The sequence below is a fragment of the Argiope bruennichi genome, chromosome 4 (assembly GCF_947563725.1).
Source record: "Argiope bruennichi chromosome 4, qqArgBrue1.1, whole genome shotgun sequence".
Classification (NCBI taxonomy): Eukaryota; Metazoa; Arthropoda; class Arachnida; order Araneae; family Araneidae; genus Argiope; species Argiope bruennichi.
In genome coordinates, this window is record NC_079154.1 from 75,453,522 (window position 1) to 75,475,491 (window position 21,970).

The 21,970-nt window shown below is 29.7% G+C and overlaps 1 protein-coding gene across 4 annotated transcripts in view; it reads right to left on the bottom strand.

The window, feature by feature from the left end:
• LOC129966056 (nephrin-like) overlaps positions 1–21,970 on the bottom strand; it is a 171,610-nt gene that overhangs the window by 33,656 nt on the left and 115,984 nt on the right. For 2 of the 4 annotated variants that reach the window (XM_056080415.1, XM_056080413.1), the window contains exons 8-12: positions 20,871–21,034; positions 16,444–16,597; positions 10,687–10,745; positions 7,843–8,083; positions 6,086–6,376 (exon numbers count right to left, since the gene is read on the bottom strand). In XM_056080415.1, the coding sequence (XP_055936390.1) occupies positions 6,086–6,376; positions 7,843–8,083; positions 10,687–10,745; positions 16,444–16,597; positions 20,871–21,034 (909 nt within the window). The remainder of the gene's footprint in view (positions 1–6,085; positions 6,377–7,842; positions 8,084–10,686; positions 10,746–16,443; positions 16,598–20,870; positions 21,035–21,970) is intronic. The other 2 variants (XM_056080414.1, XM_056080417.1) reach the window with 2 other exon arrangements.

Sequence of the window (21,970 nt, forward strand, 5' to 3'; positions counted from 1 at the left end):
TTGGTGATATGCTATATGTGGTGGTAGTAGTAGTAATCCCATTAGTCAAGGAAATGATTACTCAAAGATGCATTCATAAAATAGAAAAATGACCATTTAATTGGCCTAAACGATATCAGAATACTTTAGCTGCTTCATTTGAGGGAGGGCTTTTCCTTCCTGGAGATTGGCCTTTCCTAATTGGAGATTCCTAATTAGCCTTTAGTTCAACTGACCATTTTCTAGTTCAACCTCATCGAGTAATCTTCTGTTAAGATGCATATCGGTCTATACATGTTTGAATATTGCTGATAAACATCTGACATTTTGTCTCAGGTACAAGCTTCGAAGCTATATAACACCTTAATCAAATTAAAACATTGGTGTCTATAGTTCTTATTCAATAAAGAATTTGTACTGCTTAGTATCTGTAACTCCCTTAAAAGAACACCACATTAGGAAAACAATATTTAAAATTAAGGAGAAGTTTTTGTATTACAATAATAAGTATTTTGCAACTTTAAAAAATATATTCTTTTGCCTTCGTAATATAATTATAAAAATCTCTTCAAGTGTATAGTTTTTCAATAATGATTCAGCATTCTAATGATTTCATAAAATCATCTTAATGGAACACTCTCATAATCGGCACATTTCGATTACAGATAATTTTTATTAAAAGCTTATTTCATCTGAATTTAAAAAAAATAAATCATCACCCTTAGAGAACCTAAGCTTCTTTAACTATGACATAATAACTAAGAAATGATCTTGTTCGCTCTTGGTAATCTTCAATGTTCGAACTCATCATCTTCGAAGAAAATGGTGAGAAAAAAATCGAAGCGTAATGGGAATATAACGACTCAAGATTCCTGAAGAAACGATGAAACTCCCGTCAGAGCAATCACCTGAATCGAAACTCATTTTTGTTCGAAGGGAATTCCTACCAAACGATAGCTGACATTCTTTTTAGGAAATCGGTCAAGTGTTCACAGATTGCTTTCCTGGCAAACCAATTCAAAAGGTACTCCCTCCCTCTGTTTCACAAAAAAGAAAAGAAAAGAAAATGAGATAAGAAAGAAAATATCTTAATGATATCAGAATTTAAATGAGTTTTCTTACTCTAAATTTAATATTGAGCGTTATGATTTATCGTCACTTTCTATAATTATCTGTAAAGTGATTGCATTATTTATTTTCTTGAATATCTACTTTTTGTTCGTGCTGAGTATCCGATGCATTTGCAATTGATTTATAAACGTTACCATTTCAATCCATGATTTTTTGTTAGGTGAATAACAAATCTTTAAAAATATTCTTAAGATGATAGCAATTTTATAAAAAAACCAACGATGTGCATCTATAATTTTAGTGAAGTCATTGTAATCATGTATTTATTTTTAATACGTAGTTTTATGAAGAAAAAAAACTACGTAATGCATTATGAAAATGATTGATCAAATATTTCTTCCCAATCCAGCATATTGAAAAAAATAAGTTACATGATGCACCATTTCCAGATAATTTGTAATATCGGATTTTGGGTACTCTTAATGCACTGTGGTGATCTGTAAAAAAGCTGATTTTTAAAACTTTTTTATCCAATTATTTTTAATATATAACAATAAAAAATTAGCATTATAATGTTTACTATATAAAAAATAAACAATCACCGTCAAATAAGCTCTATTATACTCAGCGTTTATTTTAATTATAATCTCAGGCCCTTAACCATTATATGACACAATATTTGAGCTATTTGTTGGCACCACTTCAATTCCAAAAACAATAGAACATCAAAGCACCTATCCTCAACATTAATTAATTAAGGATGCTTTGTCAAATTACTAGCATAAATCATTCAAAGTAAAAACTGATGATTACTGTTCATTTCAGGATTCAAAGATCCTCAGAATCCAAGCATGCATCAAAATGCGTTTTTATAGTCAAAATACGAATGAGAGGAAATATGAAACAGGAGATGTTTAGATTTAACAATAAGGTGAACTTGGATTATACGCGGACTTAAAAGACATAAACACTTCGGATAACTCATAATATTGTCAAAAAAAAACATACTAACTCAGAGTAAAATAATTTATCGCAATCTTTATTTACTGTAAGGGATCTTAAGCTATCTTTCATAAATGGAAGATTTCTGTTCGTTTTTAATGTCGTAATTCATATTTTTACAAAATAATAATAATTCATGTTAAAACATTTCTTTCTTTTATTTGTTGTTGAAGTTTTTGATGACATTTGGAGATTAACAACGGTAGATAATCTCTTTCACATGTAATGATATTAAATAAAATATTCTTCGTGCCATTCCTGAAAGTTTTTTTTTTTTCATTTGAACTAGCCATACAAACAATCCATACAGTTTTGAGTTAACCCTTTCTAGGGCCATGGGAAGTATGCTTCCCACCAAATTGATCAATCTTTGTATGAAATTATGTAGGTTGGCATAAGTTCTGACACATTTTTTTAGTAAGTTAGAAACTTAGATGCTTCAGTTCTTTATCTCAGACGAAATGATGTGTCTTGATTTGTTATTTGATTATTAATTAACCAAATTAATTAATAAATTAAATTAAATTTATCTCATAAGCTAAATGAATCCTTTTTCTTATTCTAATTTGAAGTCTAAAAATATTTTAACATAATATGGCTAGAAAAAAATGGCCCTTTAAAGGGTTAAAATAGTGTGGTCAGAAACAATACGACACTCATATGCAATTGGGGAAAAGGGAACGAAAAAGTATCTAATAGGACATAAATCGTCAAAGAATTTCGAAAAATTCCCGAAATATGCTCATCCTTCCGCGTCTCATCTCTTAGAGACATAGAATCGTTGAGAAGTGATAGTCTTGGGATACTGAAACGAATAGTATTTATATATTGTTGTTTTTTCAATCGTGTCATAAACAGGCGACGTGTTTTGATTCCTTAGACACGATAAGAAGTCGCAGATATTTTACGAGGTAAAACAGGAATAATAGGAATATTTTTGGAGTATTTTCTGCTATAAAACATTTCTATTATAAGGGGTAAGTGGGTAGTAAAGAATTCCTTAAATTTTATTCATAAATGCCTGTCTATCGATTTATATTTAAACCATGGCAGCTCGCAAGTGAGTACAATTAAAATAATTTATTAAAAAAAAACAGTTTCCCTTTAAATAACCTAATTTTTATCGCACATTTTTACTATAATAATCATATTTAAAGAAAATCGTCTAACTTTTTTTTCTCCAAAGAATGATAGAAAGACGAGTGTGTATTAACGCAGATAAGTTACCTAACGCAACGTGAAACTAAAACCATTTCCAAATAATTGATAACGGTAAAATAAAGAGAAAAACAAATTAAATGAACAAAGGCGAGTCTTCATTGGAGCGAGTGGACACAAAAATATCTATGAATGGAAGGTTTTTGTTTAATAAGCAAATTTTGGTATTTTCTTCAACTGATGTAAATTTTACTTATTGATACATTTTCTTACCGCTGTCTTCCTTATTATTTTTCTTCCATCTTCCTTGTTTACCAAGTTCTCAATACAGAAAAAATAAAGTTAATAGAGTTAAAAAAAAAAAGAAAAGAAATCAGGATTACAAAAATTTGGACTGCAATTCTGAAGTCATAAGGAACGATTGCAATTGAGTAATCTTATAGTGAGTCAGTACTTATGCACTGTGAAATAAGGATCTTATAACAATCTAATCTAAGGTAGGTAAGTAAGCTTGGAACATAGAAAACACCTTATCCTATGAATAATGTTTTTACAAATTTTTTCAATATTACTATTCAAGTTTAAAGTTTTGACGTGTTCTGACGTAAATTGCTGAAACCGATTCTCTAGAAGTTTATCCTCAATGAAATGCTTCGTTTATTTCAGTTTGTGGTATTTATCTTTAAAAAAATTGTTTTAAAGGAATAAAATTAAAATTAACCAAAAATAAATTATTTTAGAAGTTTTGGAGAAGAAAGATAATTTTATAATTTACACTGCCTAAGGGCTTTTTAAAGTCTTAATCCTATTCTAACTTGTTCTGGATTCATTTTATATGAAATTTGCTGCTTAGGCGACTATCTTCTTTAGATAAAGTTTGTTTTCTGATGAATCGACTAGATATAATTTCATGTCTATGATTCCATCAAATTGTTTCACAATGAAATTGTGCTATTTTAACTGTCTTAATTAAGTTCTATTTATTGTACATATGAATTTTCCTTATAAGGAGATAGTCACATAACATCATAGCACTATTAAGAAAAGGAAATATCAGTTCATAGTTGTTCTAAATTTCGCAGTATTGTTACCATTTTTTTTTTATTCGTTTTGTAAACTAGCTATACTCTGTTTCACCCTAACTTGGCAGTATTGTAAAAGGCAGGAAATGTGACGCTCCGCGTTGGGAAAGAGTTCCCCAGCAATTCCGACTTTAAAATAGTTAAAATGCTCAGAAATATATCAAATAATATCATAAATTACAGAAATCCTTTTTTTATCAGTATGCATTTAAAATTATTCTCAAGTTAGAAGTGTTTATCTGTTAAGTATTTTGTAAATAAAGCGAACGAATAAAACGAAACGATTGACATAATAAATTCCACTTTGGCTAGAACCGGTCTTCAAGGTCAAATATTTGGCGCGCTTTTCTTTTACGTCTCCGCCAACTCAGCTTCATTTAGTTCCCAACCATTATCATCTTTCGTACTTTTTTATTCTCGCTTTTTTACCAGCTGATACTTTTTGATTATTAATCATTATTAATCACATAAGAGCATTAGCTGATTATTAATCACATTAGTAGTAATTAGTTTTGATTGTTGAATATTTATTCGATTCGTCATTTCTATTCACTTCTAAAATGTCTGAAAAAGAAAAAGTGTTATCACCGAATAAGCTGTGCTCACCGATTTCGCTCAAGACGAGTGAAATCAACAAAAAGTGCAACATAAAAATAGAAATAAAGGCATCCAGTCCTTGAAGTACCCCTGGAAAGAAGCAGCCAGGCTCAGTAGGTAAACATTCAGGTCTTTTTATGAAAAAGTAAATATGATGATGTAAAAATGTGATTTTACATTATCCTGTATCTGACGAAAAATCCATGCATTTATTCGTAGAAATGAGATCCCAATATTAGATAAAGTTTTAAAAGATATGAACGATGATACAGATATCTTTTCTAAAAACATTAACCGAACTAGGCTTTACAGAATATTGAAATATTTAGGGTTTTCTTTTGAGAAACGAAATGAAATAACTTTAATGATTTATTAAAATAATGTATTAATAATATTGAACAAAATAATGAAAACAAGGAAAAAATTAATTCTCTGATTTAAAATGATAATATAATAAAGTTAATAAATATTTACTATTTGGCGAAAAATTTGCGAGATAAAGTTCCGCCAGCGATCTGCATTTCTAGTAACTTTATAACCCAGTAACCCAGTTCCCCTCACAGCGACTGTGATTCGGCATGCCTAGAATATACACTACTGCCAAGTTAGGGTGAAACAGAGTATAGATATTAAACAGAATGATTTTTACTTAACTTTCATTAATGCAAAAAGTTACAGGAACAAATATTTAATGAAACAATGAAAATGGTATGAATCTTAGAATAAAAATGTAATATATTGCTGAACATTAGACAAACAAATGTTTTTGAAAAATTGAAAACTTTTCCACATTTTTTTAATCGAAAACTTTTCCACGTTTTTTTTTTTTTAAATTCTATCATTAAAAAGACAAATTTATATACTTTTGAATCAATGTAAAATTCATTTTTAAACAGTAATATTTTAATTTTTGGAATTTATCGCGAAAAACGTCAAAATTCAGTTTAAATTTCAGTTAATTTCAAAAATAAGCTCCTAAAAATCGCATTTCCGACCTCCAATGTATACATTGTCAATTTTTTTAACTGTAGGTCTGATTTGTAGAGCACACACATACCCACATTTGTCTTTATTGTTTGCTGAGATAATGCGAAAGCTCTGGGGAAAACTTCTTTCTCCATAACATGAATGTCAACTAAATTCTATAATAATAATATTAAAAATTAAATTAAAAAACCTTTCGAAAAACGTCTTACACTGAACGTTGAGAATGATAGTAGCGTTCGACGTTCCTTCTTCGTTCTCCGCCATACAAACGTACGTGCCACCATCTTTTCTTTCGACGTTCAGAATATAGAGGACTGGGCCAGAAGAAACCACTCGGTGGTTGTGATCGCCAGCTTCCGAAACAGGAGGGATCAACTGCGAATCTTTCGTCCAGGAGAACCACGCGATATTCGGATACGCGTTCACGCTCACATTGACTGTTGCGTTCATACCTTCTATTACGTCTACTCTTTGATATGGATCCGGGAATTCAGGCTTGTCTGTAAGAGACGAGAAAAAAAAATAACATACTTTGGTACAATACAGCCAGTTCACTTTTTTTCTTATTAATAACGAAAAGAATAGGAAAACATATTACGTTTTCTGATGCAGTATAAAATAATATTAGATTATTGCTCTTATCAATATAATAAGAATCTTTAACACTTTTGCCTGAAAAAACTTAAAAATATTGTGTTCTGTATCAGGGACAGATTATTGTAAAATTAAAATAAATGAGTCTTCAAGAGGTACACAGGTACAGTTTAATGAGTTATGGATTGCTTATGTAATGATTCATGAATTCGGAGAAGAATTGAAAACATTAATAATTTGCATTCTATTACAAACAGTAATGGTCAGTAATACATTCAGCATAAGCTGCTTTATTTTCCCTTACAAAAATTCCTTCTCTATTTGATACTAAATTTGAAAAAGAACGTTAGAAACATTTTAACAAAAAAGTCATTTAAAACGCCATGCTATAATATAACCAGAAACAATATTCTCATCAGATTATTTTCTTCAGTAGCAATTTAATGCTGTTTAATGCTCCTACTGTCTATATTATTAAACAACGTTTGGCTTAGACTTGGAATTCATGGATCTGCCTGTTTCAATAACATTTTAAAGCAAACAAAATCATTAAAATAAAAATATATTTAGTAATAAATTTTCTCTTATGAAGAAAGCATATATTAAAATTATCTCCTTTATAGAGAAAAACTGTTATTAATAAAAAAAATCCAAATATCATTCCATTTATTTCAGAAAATGGGAAAACAACTAAAGCTCGGGTCGCCAAAAGTTCAAAAAATGAGTGATAGATGGCCCTTCGCCTTATAAACATGATCCAATCACCAAAGAATTCGTTTTTATTATATTTTACTCAAATTATTTTCAAATTTTTATAAATAGTTTTTTGCTCTTAATCAACTCTGCCAAATAATATCTAAATATATAAGTTTTTCAAGAAATTTGAAAACTTCCTATTAGCTTGCACGAAACAAACAAAGATAATAATGGATGTTCATACACGAAAATTAAAATAATATTTTAATTAATAAGAAAATTAAAAGAGAATAAGAAAAGGAAAATATAAAGAAACGAAAACAGAATTTTTTAGTAAAATGAGTGTTAACAAAAGTAAGTATTAAATACCGTGCTCTAAAGCCGATAACAATGAAGATGAGAACAGAAATTCGATACTTCACACATGATAAAAACTAAGTAAAATCATTATCCTCCAATCAGATTAGCCGTGAAAAATAAAAACAGAAAACAAAGAATCAGAACAATAGATCGGCAAGAAAATGGCTCAAATCTTCCGTAAGCAAGATAACGAGAAAGAAAAACTGAGTTATAGGCATGTATAAGTGTAACCTGTGATATTTTTTCCCCTCTGTGGACATTATTCTTGCTTTATCAGACTCACAATGAGAGACATTATCATCGAGATTTTACTTACGTCTTACTCTTATCGTTACGTTGTTGGTAACGGCCGGCAAATCATCGCTTTTAGCCTTGCACTCGAAGATGGATTTATCGTCTGAGCTGGAGACCGTGAACGTGAGGACGCTGCGAGTGGAGATAGCACCATATTCAGCACTCACTGTCTCCTCCACGTGATCGCGGACGTGTCGGCCGTCTCTCTTCCACGATATTCGCGCCAGTGGATTGCTGCTACTGGAAGTGCAGGTCAGAATCACCTGAATAAATAAAACACGGATAAGAAAATATAGTCAAAATTGTAATTTAGCGATTTGTGATGCGCGAGGATAGAACCTGGAACTTTGTGGTTAGCAGTCCAGTAACATAACCATTATGCAAAAGCAATTGCCTGTGCAGCGTAGTTGTTAACTGGCTTATATGCTATTCACCACAGTAACGTAAATAATAGAAATCGATATAAAATTTAATTAATAGGTTATTTCGTAATAATAACAGAATAAAACCAGCGGAAGTAGTTTCCCCAAAATTTTCTCGCATATCCTCTAGTAAATGTGTCATGCCAGAGAACGTCTTGCATGGCAATGGCGTATAATATTTAAGGAATATTAACTTTTGTCATGAATTTAGCATTTATACTGAATTTATTTTGTCATACTTGGCGAGTTTTTTGGCGATTAATTCCTGACATGCGTTACAATATCCAAATATCACATTTCTGTTGAACATATCAATAGACATGTTTTACCACAACTGATTTAAATAAAAATTTGGCACAACACTGCACTTGTAGTTAAAAAAATTCCAAACCAAATTTGAAATATTTAAGTCGTTAAGTTTTTGAATTATCGCATTTACATGTTTCTGAAAGTACAGACGAACAGACGATCAACCTCTAATTGGGTTGGCTCAAAATTTTGCAGGTGTGTACACTGCAAATGTTAAATCTGTGTACTGAATCTTTCTATCTAACTCACTTCATTTTGTACTTAACGTGTGTTGACTTATATTCGAAAATCCGGATAAATGGGCTTTCTCTGAACAGATTTTATGCAAAATCTGATAGAAATCTACAAATTTTATGCAAAGATACCAAATTTCAACTATCTAGCTAAAATCATTTTTGAATTATCTTTCTCACAGATAGACAGACGGAGATTATCCAAAAATGTGTTTTTCGAACTCACGGAAGTCTAACATGTGGAGATTTGTCAAAAGCTCGATTTCTAATTTCTTCACGATTAGTATACTTTCTCTGTACTGCGTATATAAAAAATTAAAATTTGAATATTTCAAATTAAATTTCCCAATTTTTAATGATATTCATATGTGGAATCGAAGTTTTACGATAAGAAAGATTTTTATGTATTTTTCAAATCCCTGTTAGATGCTCATTATCTTCTAATGGCCATCGAATATTTTCTTATGATACTTCGGAGCAGATGTTGTAAATGGCAATCCCTTGTACAAGTAACTTCTGAAAGTGTTCTGTCCATTAGGATTCTTTTCTCAAGCTCTCTGTTATTCAGTGTTTGGAACTATTTCTATGGTATTTTCATCCATATTCTTTTTTCTATCGCTTACTTTATGGATGGAAATGTTAGATGTGATGCTCTTTGGCAATTTTTCTGGTTGTTCATTTTTTTTACAAAACAATGAGGAATTTAAATCATTTTTGAATTTATCATTGCTTTATTCTAGTTTTTTAAAATGATACTCAAAATATTTAATTAAAGGAAAACCCCTACTTGCAAATTTTTTATTCGAAAATAATAGGATCAAGATCCATTATAATTTTTTTTTTTTTGTATATTTAAGTATATTTCTGGTATTTTCTCAATTCCATTCCTTTTTTTTTATTTATTTCTTGTAGCTAAAATGCAGTTTTTAACTGTTTTTTTAGACTCAGTAAAACAAAAACCTTATCTAGCGGTATCATCAGTCATCCACGCGTTCAATAAACTTAATTACCCCCCCCTCCTTTCTTTTTGATCAAAAAATGAAGTAATTTGATTTATTTATATGACTATATAGAAAATAGTTTGTCAAGGTCCTCGTATTTCCACAAAACATCAACTGGATGAATATCAACGACAATAAGTACGTTGGGCATGAATGTAACCATACATGAAAATGAAATATGTTATTCTAAAATAAATTATTGCTTTAACCAATTTCGCATTTCTACATTTTGGAATTGCATAATTTCAAAATTATATTTCTTTCACAAATGTATTTTTTTTTATTTCAATAGAATTTTTTAAATATTCAATAATATGTAAAAGAAACGACTGGTTTTCTTTTCACAATTCGTTAAGCTTTTGAAGTTGAATCTCTTAGATCTTGAAAAGAAGGAGATCTAATAAAACAATACTTGTAGTTTGAAAGCAATATATTTACTAACAAATGAGAGAACATGAAATAAATAATTATCAATGATTTGACATAGAAAAAAATTAATTAATTAAGGGAACGGAATTAACATATATGTATCCATCAAGAACTTTTCTTTATTTCATAAAAATCTATACTTGTGATGTTTTCTCCATATGTTGATTAAATCTAAACTGATACTGATACAGAAATCGTATTAGAGGATAATATAAAATGTGCGCACAACCTTGCAATTTCCTATACTTAAATAAATAAAAGATTCTGCCAATAAAAGAGTAGAAATAGAAACATCATTAAATTTGGTTTTTTGGAAATTTTTAAATATATGATCTTTTTTAATTTTAAACTTAAATGAGGCTTCAGTACAATCATTTGGTAAGAATAGTTTGAATTTCAGTTAATTCTCTCATAAAAAATGATATTCTACAATTTATGTTCTATAATTTTAATTATTATAATTTTTACGTACCTCGTCACCAGCCTTTGGATCACAAGGATTAACAGTAATAGTCACATTAGAAGGTGGAACTGAAATTTTAAAAAAAAATCACGTTGTAATTTACAAAAAAAGTAAAATTTAGTATAACAAGTTCAATATAATGTAACAGATATATAAAAATGGAAAACTATATATTTTGAAAAAATACTTTTTATTCTTTGAATATATATATCTCGCACCCTACTTTCTAATTTTTTTTACCAATGTGAAGACACTGATTTTCAATAGATTTTTTTTTTTCAATTCGAATAAAATTACTTGAAAGGACACGTATCTCACCTTATTAGTTTCACTTAAAATTTGTTATATCTGGTTTTAAATGTTTTATATATTTTTAACAGGAACTATTAACTCAGATACTATGAAAAAATATCCAATTGGAAAATTATTCGATTTAAAATAATTTTTAAATTTGAAATATTCTAAAAATGTCTTTGCATGTGCAAACCACAAATGTTGTCTTTCTTCAAATCATTTGTTCTATCTTTTAACGGTGCTCTAAACCGTAATATATTAATCCAACTATTTTATATTTAGAATTATATCTTCGTATCTTGGCAACTTTAGGTCAGAGTCATAAAAAGATTCTATTTCATGAAAGCTTTTGTTTTATTTTGTTTTCAAAATAAGCATTGGTACCAGAGAATCAGCAGGGAGCGATCTTCCAAACAGTTTTTTACATACTCTCTAATAAAGATGTTATCCTAGTTAATGTCTTGCATTGGCGTACAATAGTTTCAAAATATTACCTTTAGCTAATGATTTAGAATTTTTACTGCATCAATTGGGTGATCTTTGGAGAGAGTTGTGGCGATTAATCCCTGACATGCGATCAAAAGTATAAAAAACCGAACTAGGGTTTCAGACACGCTTTTTCCAGCCGATTGAAGCAAAAATTTGTTATAAAACTACAATTAAAGTCACAAAATTACATACCAAATTTGAGGTATTGAGACATTGCAATTTTGAGTTAGCGTGTTTTCGTACCTCTGCAAGTACAGACCCGTACCGCATTCGGCTAAAAATTTTGAACGTGTCCATACTAAAGATCTTAAATCTGTGCACTGAATTTTATCAATCCAGCTCTCTTCGTTTTGTAATTATTGTGCTTCTTATATTCGAACAGCTGGAGAGACAAACTTCCACAGAACGGATTTCTCACAACATTTGATAGAAATTTACAAATTTTGTTTTAAGCCTGTATACTAAATTTCATTCATCTAGCCCAATGCGCTTTTGAATTGTCTGTGTCACAGGCAGACAGACATTTTCCAAAAATGCTTTTTTCCAACTTAACCCTTATCGTGACAAGATTGCTTTTTTGAAGAAAAGCAAAAAAAAAAAAATGTATTAAAATGGAGGCTTTATGTATGTATGAGGCTTTAAATATGTAGCTTCTTTATTAAATTATTTTATTTAATTATTTTTTATTAATTATTAAATTATTTTATTTAATTATTTTTTATTAATTATTAAATTATTTTATTTAATTATTTTTTATTAATTATTAAATTATTTTATTTAATTATCTTATATTAATTATTAAATTATTTTATTAAAAATTATTTTATAGTGGTAGTATATTTTTATAAAGTTGTATGTATGGCATACTATACAAAATGAACATAAGGGTTAAAAAGGTCCAAAACATGAAGATTCATCAAAACCTCGTATTCGAATTTTTTTTGACGATTATTAAATTTTCTCTTTACTTCGTACACGAGAAAGTAAAAAGAGAGATAACAAGTCAATAAAATTTCTCAAATAGCAAAACAAGCAATTATCAACATCAATTTAGTTAATTGCTCTTCAATCCTCATTTTCCCTTTTAACTCACAGCTCTTTCATTCTAATTCCTGAACTGCGCATCTTACTTAAATAGCATTCCATTTCAGTGAGCTCAAACTCGAAGATTTAAAGCGCTATTCAAATGACTTATTTAAAGTAATCAATGTCTTGGTTCATTCTTGAGAGCTACAAGCCATTTTCCATTCTTAATGAGTCTGCGGGAACTTCTAATTTCGAGATAGATAGTTTAGTGCTTGCGTTCATATGAAATGAGAAAATGGGATTGCTAAATAACTTAAGTGAAACAGACATGCACCGGTAGAATTTAAATAGAGGTTCGTTTAACTGAGCTGGAATTGCTCCAGTCTTACAACGAGTTCCTTAATATAATGCGTTAAAATATCTAACTCCCGTATGATGCGTATAAAGAATATACATTTTTTTGGTGTTGTTCATTTTGTATATTATATTAGAGACGAAATTATGATGGAAGATGAAACTAATGATTTTTTTTTTACTAACGTAACATTAAAGATGAAACTAATAAATTATAAAATACTGAATTTCAACATTCGCTATAAATTACACAAAATGCCTATTATTAATTAAATGATAAAAGGTATATTAAAAAATCTGACTAGTGTATAAAAATGAATAATTGATTTTACAACATATTTCAGTTTTTGAAAGATTTCATTTATATAAAGTTCAACTCCCATGGGAAGGCATCTCATAAATGAGCATGAGAAGTTTCCGGTATGGTGGAAAATTCTCACCACCTGTGTGGGTACATAAATGGTGGGGGTCGTCTACCTCCTACCAATGACGGGACACACTTCCCACAGAAAAGGGTGATACTGTGGCCGGTGATGGCCCTTAGGACTTCAGCTTAGTTCCTGCCAGTGTTGCTGTCGCAGATTTATCTGCGTGTCTTAGTGACGGGTAGGAGTAGACATTTATGATTTATGGTATATAAGGTTCAGATATTTTAATTTTAATCAAAATAAATATTTATATTTTTAAATTTGAAATTTGCCATCACAAAACAACATTACTGTTTTATTATGTATCTTTATAAAGAGATGAGTTTTTTTTATCATTTCTTATATCCTTTATAAAAAAATTGGACCTTTTCTAAACTGTGTACTGCATTCTATGTTTCAAAAATAATGCCAAAAAATGTTCGATTGAAGGCTTAGATTATCTTTCAAGATATTGCATTCAAATTATTGTATTTCTAAATAATATTCAAGTCATTACACTTCTATGTAGCATTCAAGTTATTTCATTTCTGTATAGAGTTTAACTACAGTATAAAAATAACTCTCAGCTTTTTAGTTTTTAAGTAAAAATAAATTTTTAAATGAAATATTTAAAGCCCTAAAATTTTTTTTGGAAAACAATACTGTTGGTTTTCTTAAACGTTTTAATAAAATACTATTTTCTTACTATTTGTGTAAATATTAAACTAAATATTTTTCAGAAATATCTAATGTACTCTAAATGTAACAACAAATGAAAAAGTGTTAGATTAAGGACTTCAATTGCTTTTGTTTTATCAATAAAAAAAAAGGATCAGTGGTTTTTATTTTTTAAATTTAGCTATACATGAAGAACGCGTTTTGAAAATGTATACTTACTTTCCCTATTAGGATTGCAATGAAAATTCCAGTGCCAAATTTAACATATTAAATAAATAAAGATAAATATCATGAGGAGTATATATGTAAAGAGTAAGTTACCTAAACCACCAGCAAATGACAGATTGTTACAGTTAAACACACAAATACAGTTACACCAAAATATTTAATGACGCTCTCTGTTAAATATCATAAGTCTCTGATAAAGATTCGAATATTTTTTTTAAGAAAGTGAATTCAAATAAAATTCATCACCTGTTGCATCAAACGTTTTGACTAAGTATTATGAGCAAGTAATTTCTAATTGCCTGAAAAGTATTCAGAGGAGCATGGTCGAGCGCATTGATTAAATAATGATAATATGTAGCTGGAGCGGTAGTATATTACTGAGATATCGCTTTAAAATTGAGAAACGCAGTGGTCATTTTGTACAAATTCATATCATTACTTATTTTGATCAAATATTCCCCATCATATTGGATTGACCATCCTTACGTAATAATTAACTGCACCAATTCACTAGTGAATATTCAACACGACTCTTTAGTATAGTACTGCAATTTTTTTCCAAGAGATTACAATTAAAAAAAAGAATACTTTATCCATCAGTAGATTAAAACTTTTAAAATCAAATCTATATATTCAGCTTATTGCATATGAAACATATTAAACAACCAGCGTGTGATATAAATTCCTTGCAGTTTCAAAGATAAAAAAAATGATGTGAATGGTGAAAAGATAATTCAACACAAAAGATCAGAAGCCTTTTTTTTTTTTTTTTTCATCTTCGTCCAATCAGTTAGATAATGCACCTCCAAAGATGACTTTCAAATAAGATGTTAAATAAATGACATTTTCTAAGTGAAACAATTAATAAAAATTTATCCTTTGTAAAAAATTTTCATCTGAATAATATTTCAGAAAATTATTCATGTACTTTTTGTTCGAATAGTAGCCTCTGAAAAAAGAAAATAATTTTTCCATAAATTAGTGGGTCTATGAAGATAATAAAATTCGAAACCAAAACTTATAAACCTTCAAGAAGACGTCAAAAAATAGTAATAAATCGAGAAAATGAAAGTAAATTTTGGATGGGAGTGAGAGAAATGATCAGTGCTCCACACTGAGACTGCTTTGATTGCAGCTCTCGCGCCTCTAAATTAAAAACAGTGCTTTTTTTTCTTGAGTTCAACCAATCCGTTATGCGCACAATATGCTTTTATGGACTGTACAACGAATTGCATTAATCTGTGTCTCATCTCGTTGGTTCCTTTCTTTTATTATTATATTTATTTGCTATTTTACATTTTTATTGTTTTAACATTTTTTGTTTATCGTCAATTTATCATAGTGATAAAGTAAGCAAAAAGTATATACGTCTCAAAGTGGAAAAATAAGACACTATGATAAGAAAAAGGAGAATTTAACTTCTAATAACAAATTCAAAGAATGCTGCATCTCTGTGGTCCCTGCAAGAGTCGATTATAGACTGATTCCTACACGAGAGCAACAGATATAGACGACTAGAAGGAAGCACAGATGTTGATGCCATGATATAAAATAATTATCGGTTTCACTGCATTGTATGTGTAAGAATGTATTGAAAAGTAACTTTAAAACTACTGCATTTTTTTTCAATAAAAGTTCATATTCAATAGTGTTTTCTCTACTCTTTTTCTAAATTTCTCTTTTCTAGAAACTTAGCTCCTAGTTTAGCTTTGAAAAATTATTTTGAATAGATAGATATTAAGGAAAGTATAGAAGAAATGGTTTTATTTTAAAATTTCTTAGCCAGAGCAGAATCATCTTTAATGGTGACAGATAGACCGAAAGAAAAGGCATCTTGAAATCATAGAAGTAATCTAATTTCTATATCGGGACAAAAAACAAAACACATCTTATTATTATTATTATTAAAATCTGATTCTTACAAGCAACTATATTTAAGTAAGACATATAAAAAAACATTTCTTTTTTTAAATATAATTCCCAATTTTGTGTTTTATTAGAATGTTGATAAAATACAACAATGAACAAAAATCTAAGGAAGATGTCCCAATAAAACTATGATGGAAATTTAGTCCCTAAGCACTGAAAAAGAATTAGAAACATGACACTTTTGTTTTCGAACTAAAGTATAATAATATGCAAAAAAGCATACTTATCTCTTATGATTTCTTAAATAAATTTTTTCTCTTAAAAACATACTAAAATATGAATTATTTTCTATCATAAATTAATGCATGAAAATTAATACCATTCATAATAAATACTGTGAATTAATTCTAAATATACTTACAATATACGAGAAGTTTTATAAAGGCAACTAAGGGGACCTTCGTGGCAGTGTTATTAGCTTCACATTTGTACATCATGCCGTTATCACTGGGCTCCACTTGTATCACCAATTCACTGGAGACACCGCTACCCGTTTTCACAGTTGGCGTATTGATCTGGAGAAAGCAAGGTGCTCTAGATTGACACGAACATTACGATTACGCATTTTGCATACATTCTATAGAAATCAAGGCATGCAAAAGTTTAATGAAAAAAAGGTGAAATGATTATGGTTCTGTTGAATATAAACGGCTTTTCTTGGCATATTTATTGTCACGGTTCAGACGAGTTTATAAACTGAATTGATTCTAAATCAGACGGCACAAATCGAAATTTGATTGGTTCACTAAAGTTATTTACAAATATGTAAGTTAAAATAAGCAAAAACAATCCAGCTTCCGATAGATTACAGCAACAATACACTAGCATATTCATATAGCCCGGAACAAACTTAAAACCATCCATGAAAAATCGATTTGAATGCTTAGTATCGAAAAACAAGCACTGAAAATCGTGGCTCAACCTTATTAAGCAAGAACAAAGTCACAACTTCTTTATGAGAGATTACAGCAAAGATTTTATATAATTAGATATATTCCTATAGAAAGACTACCTATTGAATGGTTCTCATGACATGACTTTAGAAATGTAGAAACCTCGGATAAGTTCGTAAATGGGCTATCTAGCTTAAAGAGGATGGAAATGGTGGGTGATTGTAATTTTCCTTTCGATACAATTTCATTAATATTGAAGAAGGAAAAATAAATCAAATTAACGCCTCATCAAGACGAACAACTTTTATATTTAAAGTTTTTCAATAACTGCAATGTCTTAAAAGATAAAGGCTAAAAAGTAATTTTCAATCTCTAATTTTATCTGATTCATGAAATATTAATTTAGATGAAAAGGAATCTACCTTTACTTTCCAGCTTGCCAAGAGGAATCTTTTAAGATTCCCGAATATTTCAGAAAATACTAGCAATTTCGCTGCAGAAAGTCCTCAGATATATCGCCAAATTCCCATATAAGTAAAGTTTTGTAGCCAACTCACCAAATTTGATTCTAAATATCCCTCTAAGAAAATAAAGTACTTCCAGTTTATTGAATTCATAGCATTACGTTTCTTCTTTGAGACGATTATACATTTTCCTTACCTTTATGTACTGAGTGATTAAATTATTATAACTACCCGCTCAGTACAATGTTGAACCACTTTATGTTGGCCCTTAATATTGCATATATTCTTCTTGGAATGGATTCTTCGATATTTTTGTATGTGGTATAAGGAATTTGAGACTATATCTAATGAATTGCATTTTTCAGCTTGTTAAGATTTGATGGTAATCCAGTTGACTGATATCCCGCTTGATATCTTTCCACAGATTCCTAATAAGTAGGTTCTAATATCGTGACTGAGCTGGTCAACTAAGTCTCCGTCATGCTCTTCGAACCATCTGCAGACAATGCCAAATTTATTAGAGGGAATATGGTCCTTTTGGAAATATTAACAGAAACAGGATGTACTTGATCTGCGATAAGACTTAAATACCTTTGGACATTGTTTCACAGTAATTATAGGACCAACACAATGCCAAAAAACCAAACCATAACATTGCCTCCACCAGCTTTAAATGTTGTGATAATACAAATTGGGTCGTTGTTTCATGCTCTTTTCTCCATATTCGATTAATTGAATAATTAATTGAGTAATTGAAAACGCAATTCATCGTAAACGCATGATGCTTGTCCAATCATCTAATGCCTAATATCTGTGCTCCTTTGCGGACTTCTGCTTTGGTTCAAAGCAGATAACAGAAGCGTTTGAACAGGTCATTGGCTTCCAACACCTATATGATGTAATGTGAGGTAAACAGTTATTTTAGAGTTTTTTGCAATTACTCCTTGGTTAAAGTTCCCCCATTTTGATATACTGGAACTCTTCCATTGGACTTGCCAACTCTGGTAATTCCCCTTTCAAATCGAGCATTCATTAGTCGGTAATGACCAGAAGCCTCAATTTGAAACCCACCCAGTATTTTGTTTGGTAGTTCACTCTTTGTAAACACTAATAACTATTGTTCTGTATTCTTCACAAATCCAGCCTCCGTTTTACAGATACTATTTCCAATTCACCCAGTTCCAACATTCAGCCCGCGTTTAAACTCAAAGTACGTCTTTTTTTTGTGTGTGTGTTTTTCTTGTTTATTTCTTCGCAATTGACACAACACAATTGGTGCTTCACTTGACCTTTACATCACTTTTATAATTATCTCTAAGCAGCAACAACACGAAGTTATGTGAAACGTATAGATGTCAAGTGGTAATAATTGCAATTTCACTTTTAGTGAGGTTAGTAAAAGATTCTAGTAAATTTCAAATATATTCAACTTTATCTTGGATCAGATCTCAATTCATATTAATTCATTTTAAATTATGTGTATGAATTTCAAACATTAACGAACCATAACAAGAATTATTTCGTAAAGAGATAAAACTACAAAAATACTATTACTATTCATACTATTAGATATTAAATTTTACACAACATTTTACCAAATGCAGGTAACCGTTATTTCAATACTCACATTCTAAATTTCAGCAACATTTCGAAAATTAGAAAATTTGATTCTAATTCTCGAGACGATAGGATTGTCTTTTAATCTATATCAATTTCCTCGTGTTTACCTACTGAATGTATAAATATTTTTTTTAAAAATATCATCACTCCAGGCATGTGATTCATAAAAGGGAGTGAGTAGAAGACAGATTAAAATTTCAGCAGTATATTATATGTGAGAGCAACTTCTTTATTCTTTTTTATACTATTAGTTTTGAACGATTCTCAAGTCAATTCCATGAAGAATTCAATGACATATTGAAGTATCTATATTTGTTTACTATAAATGTTTGAAGCATCTTAAAAATCTTTCGCAAATACAAATAATTTTCCTTCTACTCATGTGTTGCTCGTTTAGTGTATCAGGACTTGTATTTCACTCGGAATACTGTCAGAGGCATCTTTTTTATATTTTATCTTTTCAGAATGATTTCTCACAAAAAATTATTGCAGAATTATAAAATGTATAATAAATTATAGCAAACTATAAAGAAAAATTAGTTTAGAAAATGTTATACTACTTTTATATAAAATGATTTCATATTTTAATTCTCTGCTAAAATAAATGCATGTAAAGAACTTTATAATTTTTATCAAACAGTATAAAAACTAAATTCATAAAGCATTATCAAAATATTTTATTGGTCATGATTTTTTTCGTAATGAAATTTATTCTGAAATACTTGAAATATTCTTTAAAGGCGTGAGACACCTTAAAAACTTATTGTTTTTTTTTATTTATCATTCTAAAGTTTACTCTATTTACTATGAATAATTTTAGTCTTAAAATATAAAAGAAAAATAAAAAATAATAATAATCTTAATAATAAAGCATGCAAAATCTACCAGCTAGATTGTTAAACGATATGCTTGCAAGGCTTTATTTACATAAACAAACAATAGTTCCTTTTTTTTGTATTTGACATATTCTATTAAACAACCTTTTCTCTTTTATAATTAATAAATAAATTTTATACTTGATGATTGATAAATCATTGCTAAAACAATATTAAATATTTGATTAATCCCGTCTTCGCTTAAATACTGAACAAGAAAAGTAATGAAATTTATTGATAATTAAATTTTGATTCATATTAATAAACATATTTATTTATTTTTAACTCTTGTGCAGTTTCAAGATTTCGTAAACAAAATTGAAATCATTACTTCAAATGATCTCGGGAAATAACAATTTAACTAATAATGTAGTTAAAGATATATTTTAAAATATCAGTTATTAAAAATCAAGGTATTCCTTTAATTTACAGACTGCTTTAATATCTCTTTCGAGAATCCAAACAATTCTTCTGTTGAAGAAAGTATGTTGGATATTATTAGAAATCTCATTGATTGATACGAATCATTGTTAAAACATAAATAGTTATTGGAAATTATCAGCAACGCTTCGAATCTAGCTGGCTTCAGGAAACAAACATTGATAATAACTCAGCAAACCACTACGTATTTCTCCACGCATTTTCCAGATATTATTTCTCAACAGACAGCCAATCAATTATTCTGTTGTATTGCTTCAAGGCTTTGTATCATACCGGTGATTTCTTAAAGAACACAATAATAATTACTTTCAAGGCTTTTGTTAATGATATCCAAAATGCTCCGATCAAGTTATTGGTGTCTTTATCACTATTTCTAAAGAGCCGTCTAACATTGATTTTCTGGTGAAAACCCTTAGAAAACACATGAAGAAATCAGTATTGGAATGCTGTCTATAGGCAAGTGTAGGGTATAGGAGAACTACAATAAATAATTACATGCCGCCAGGGATGATAGCGTACCTCCCTGTCGCCTCTGTACCACTTGAGGGTGGCGGGTGGGTTGCCGCCCAGGGCGACGCAGTTGAAGGTTCGCAGCTGGCCCACCCGCAAGGGGGTTCCTTCCTCGTACCCCAGGATGGTCGGTGGCTGAGGGGGATCTGCTAGAGATACATTCCTTGCTTTATGGAAATTAAGAAATACATTCACTCCAAGCAAAAGTTAAAGCAACATTTGCTTTAACTTTTAAAGTCCTAATCACACAACAAAATGTTTTTTTAAGGTTCTGCGTATCTGAGACGTTGATATAACTTGGAAACAGCGGAATAAGTTCGAACTTGACTTTACTTTCCAGTTGCAGACGATTTTGTAATGTAATATAGTCCACTGCCTTTCATTCCAATTTATATGCTTGCGAATACAGCAGGGTTTACATGAGGCCAACTATTATGCGCAATGGAAGGTCTTGCTTACTTCAGGAAGATCACTTTACCGCAATGGGACGATGGTAAATAGTTGTTCCGATAAGACAACCATTTGCCATTGTCCCTTTGGAGTCACGTGATCGTTCTAAAGTAGGCGTGACCTTCCACTGCGCGCAATAGTTAGATTCGTGTGAACGTTGCTTCATTCTAAATACATTTATACCGAGCCGAGTTGCATTTAGATGCAGTGACGCAATATCACCCACCGTGAAATAGAATGAGATAATATAGACGCGAATTCTATGGCATCTGAAGTAAGAAAGCTGTAAGATGTAAATGAGAATAGTTGAGCCTCCAGGAGAACGTCTGAAATGCTTAGAGGAAAGTACAAATGATCTTATTCGCTTATCAATTATCTGGATTAAGATTTTTTTTAAAAAGGCATTGTCAAAAAAAACCGATATTTGTGATTGAAAGAATATTATTTTGTAAACAAAGAATCGGATTAAACTTGGAGATTTAATTATGATAATATCGATTATTTTATTTTATTTATTGAATTTGTAAAAAAGATATTAAATTTTATCAAAATGGATTCGTTTAGTAAAATCTAAATCTGATAGCTGAGTTAAAATAGTTTTGTGTTTAATGATAAAAACTTTTTTTTATAACATG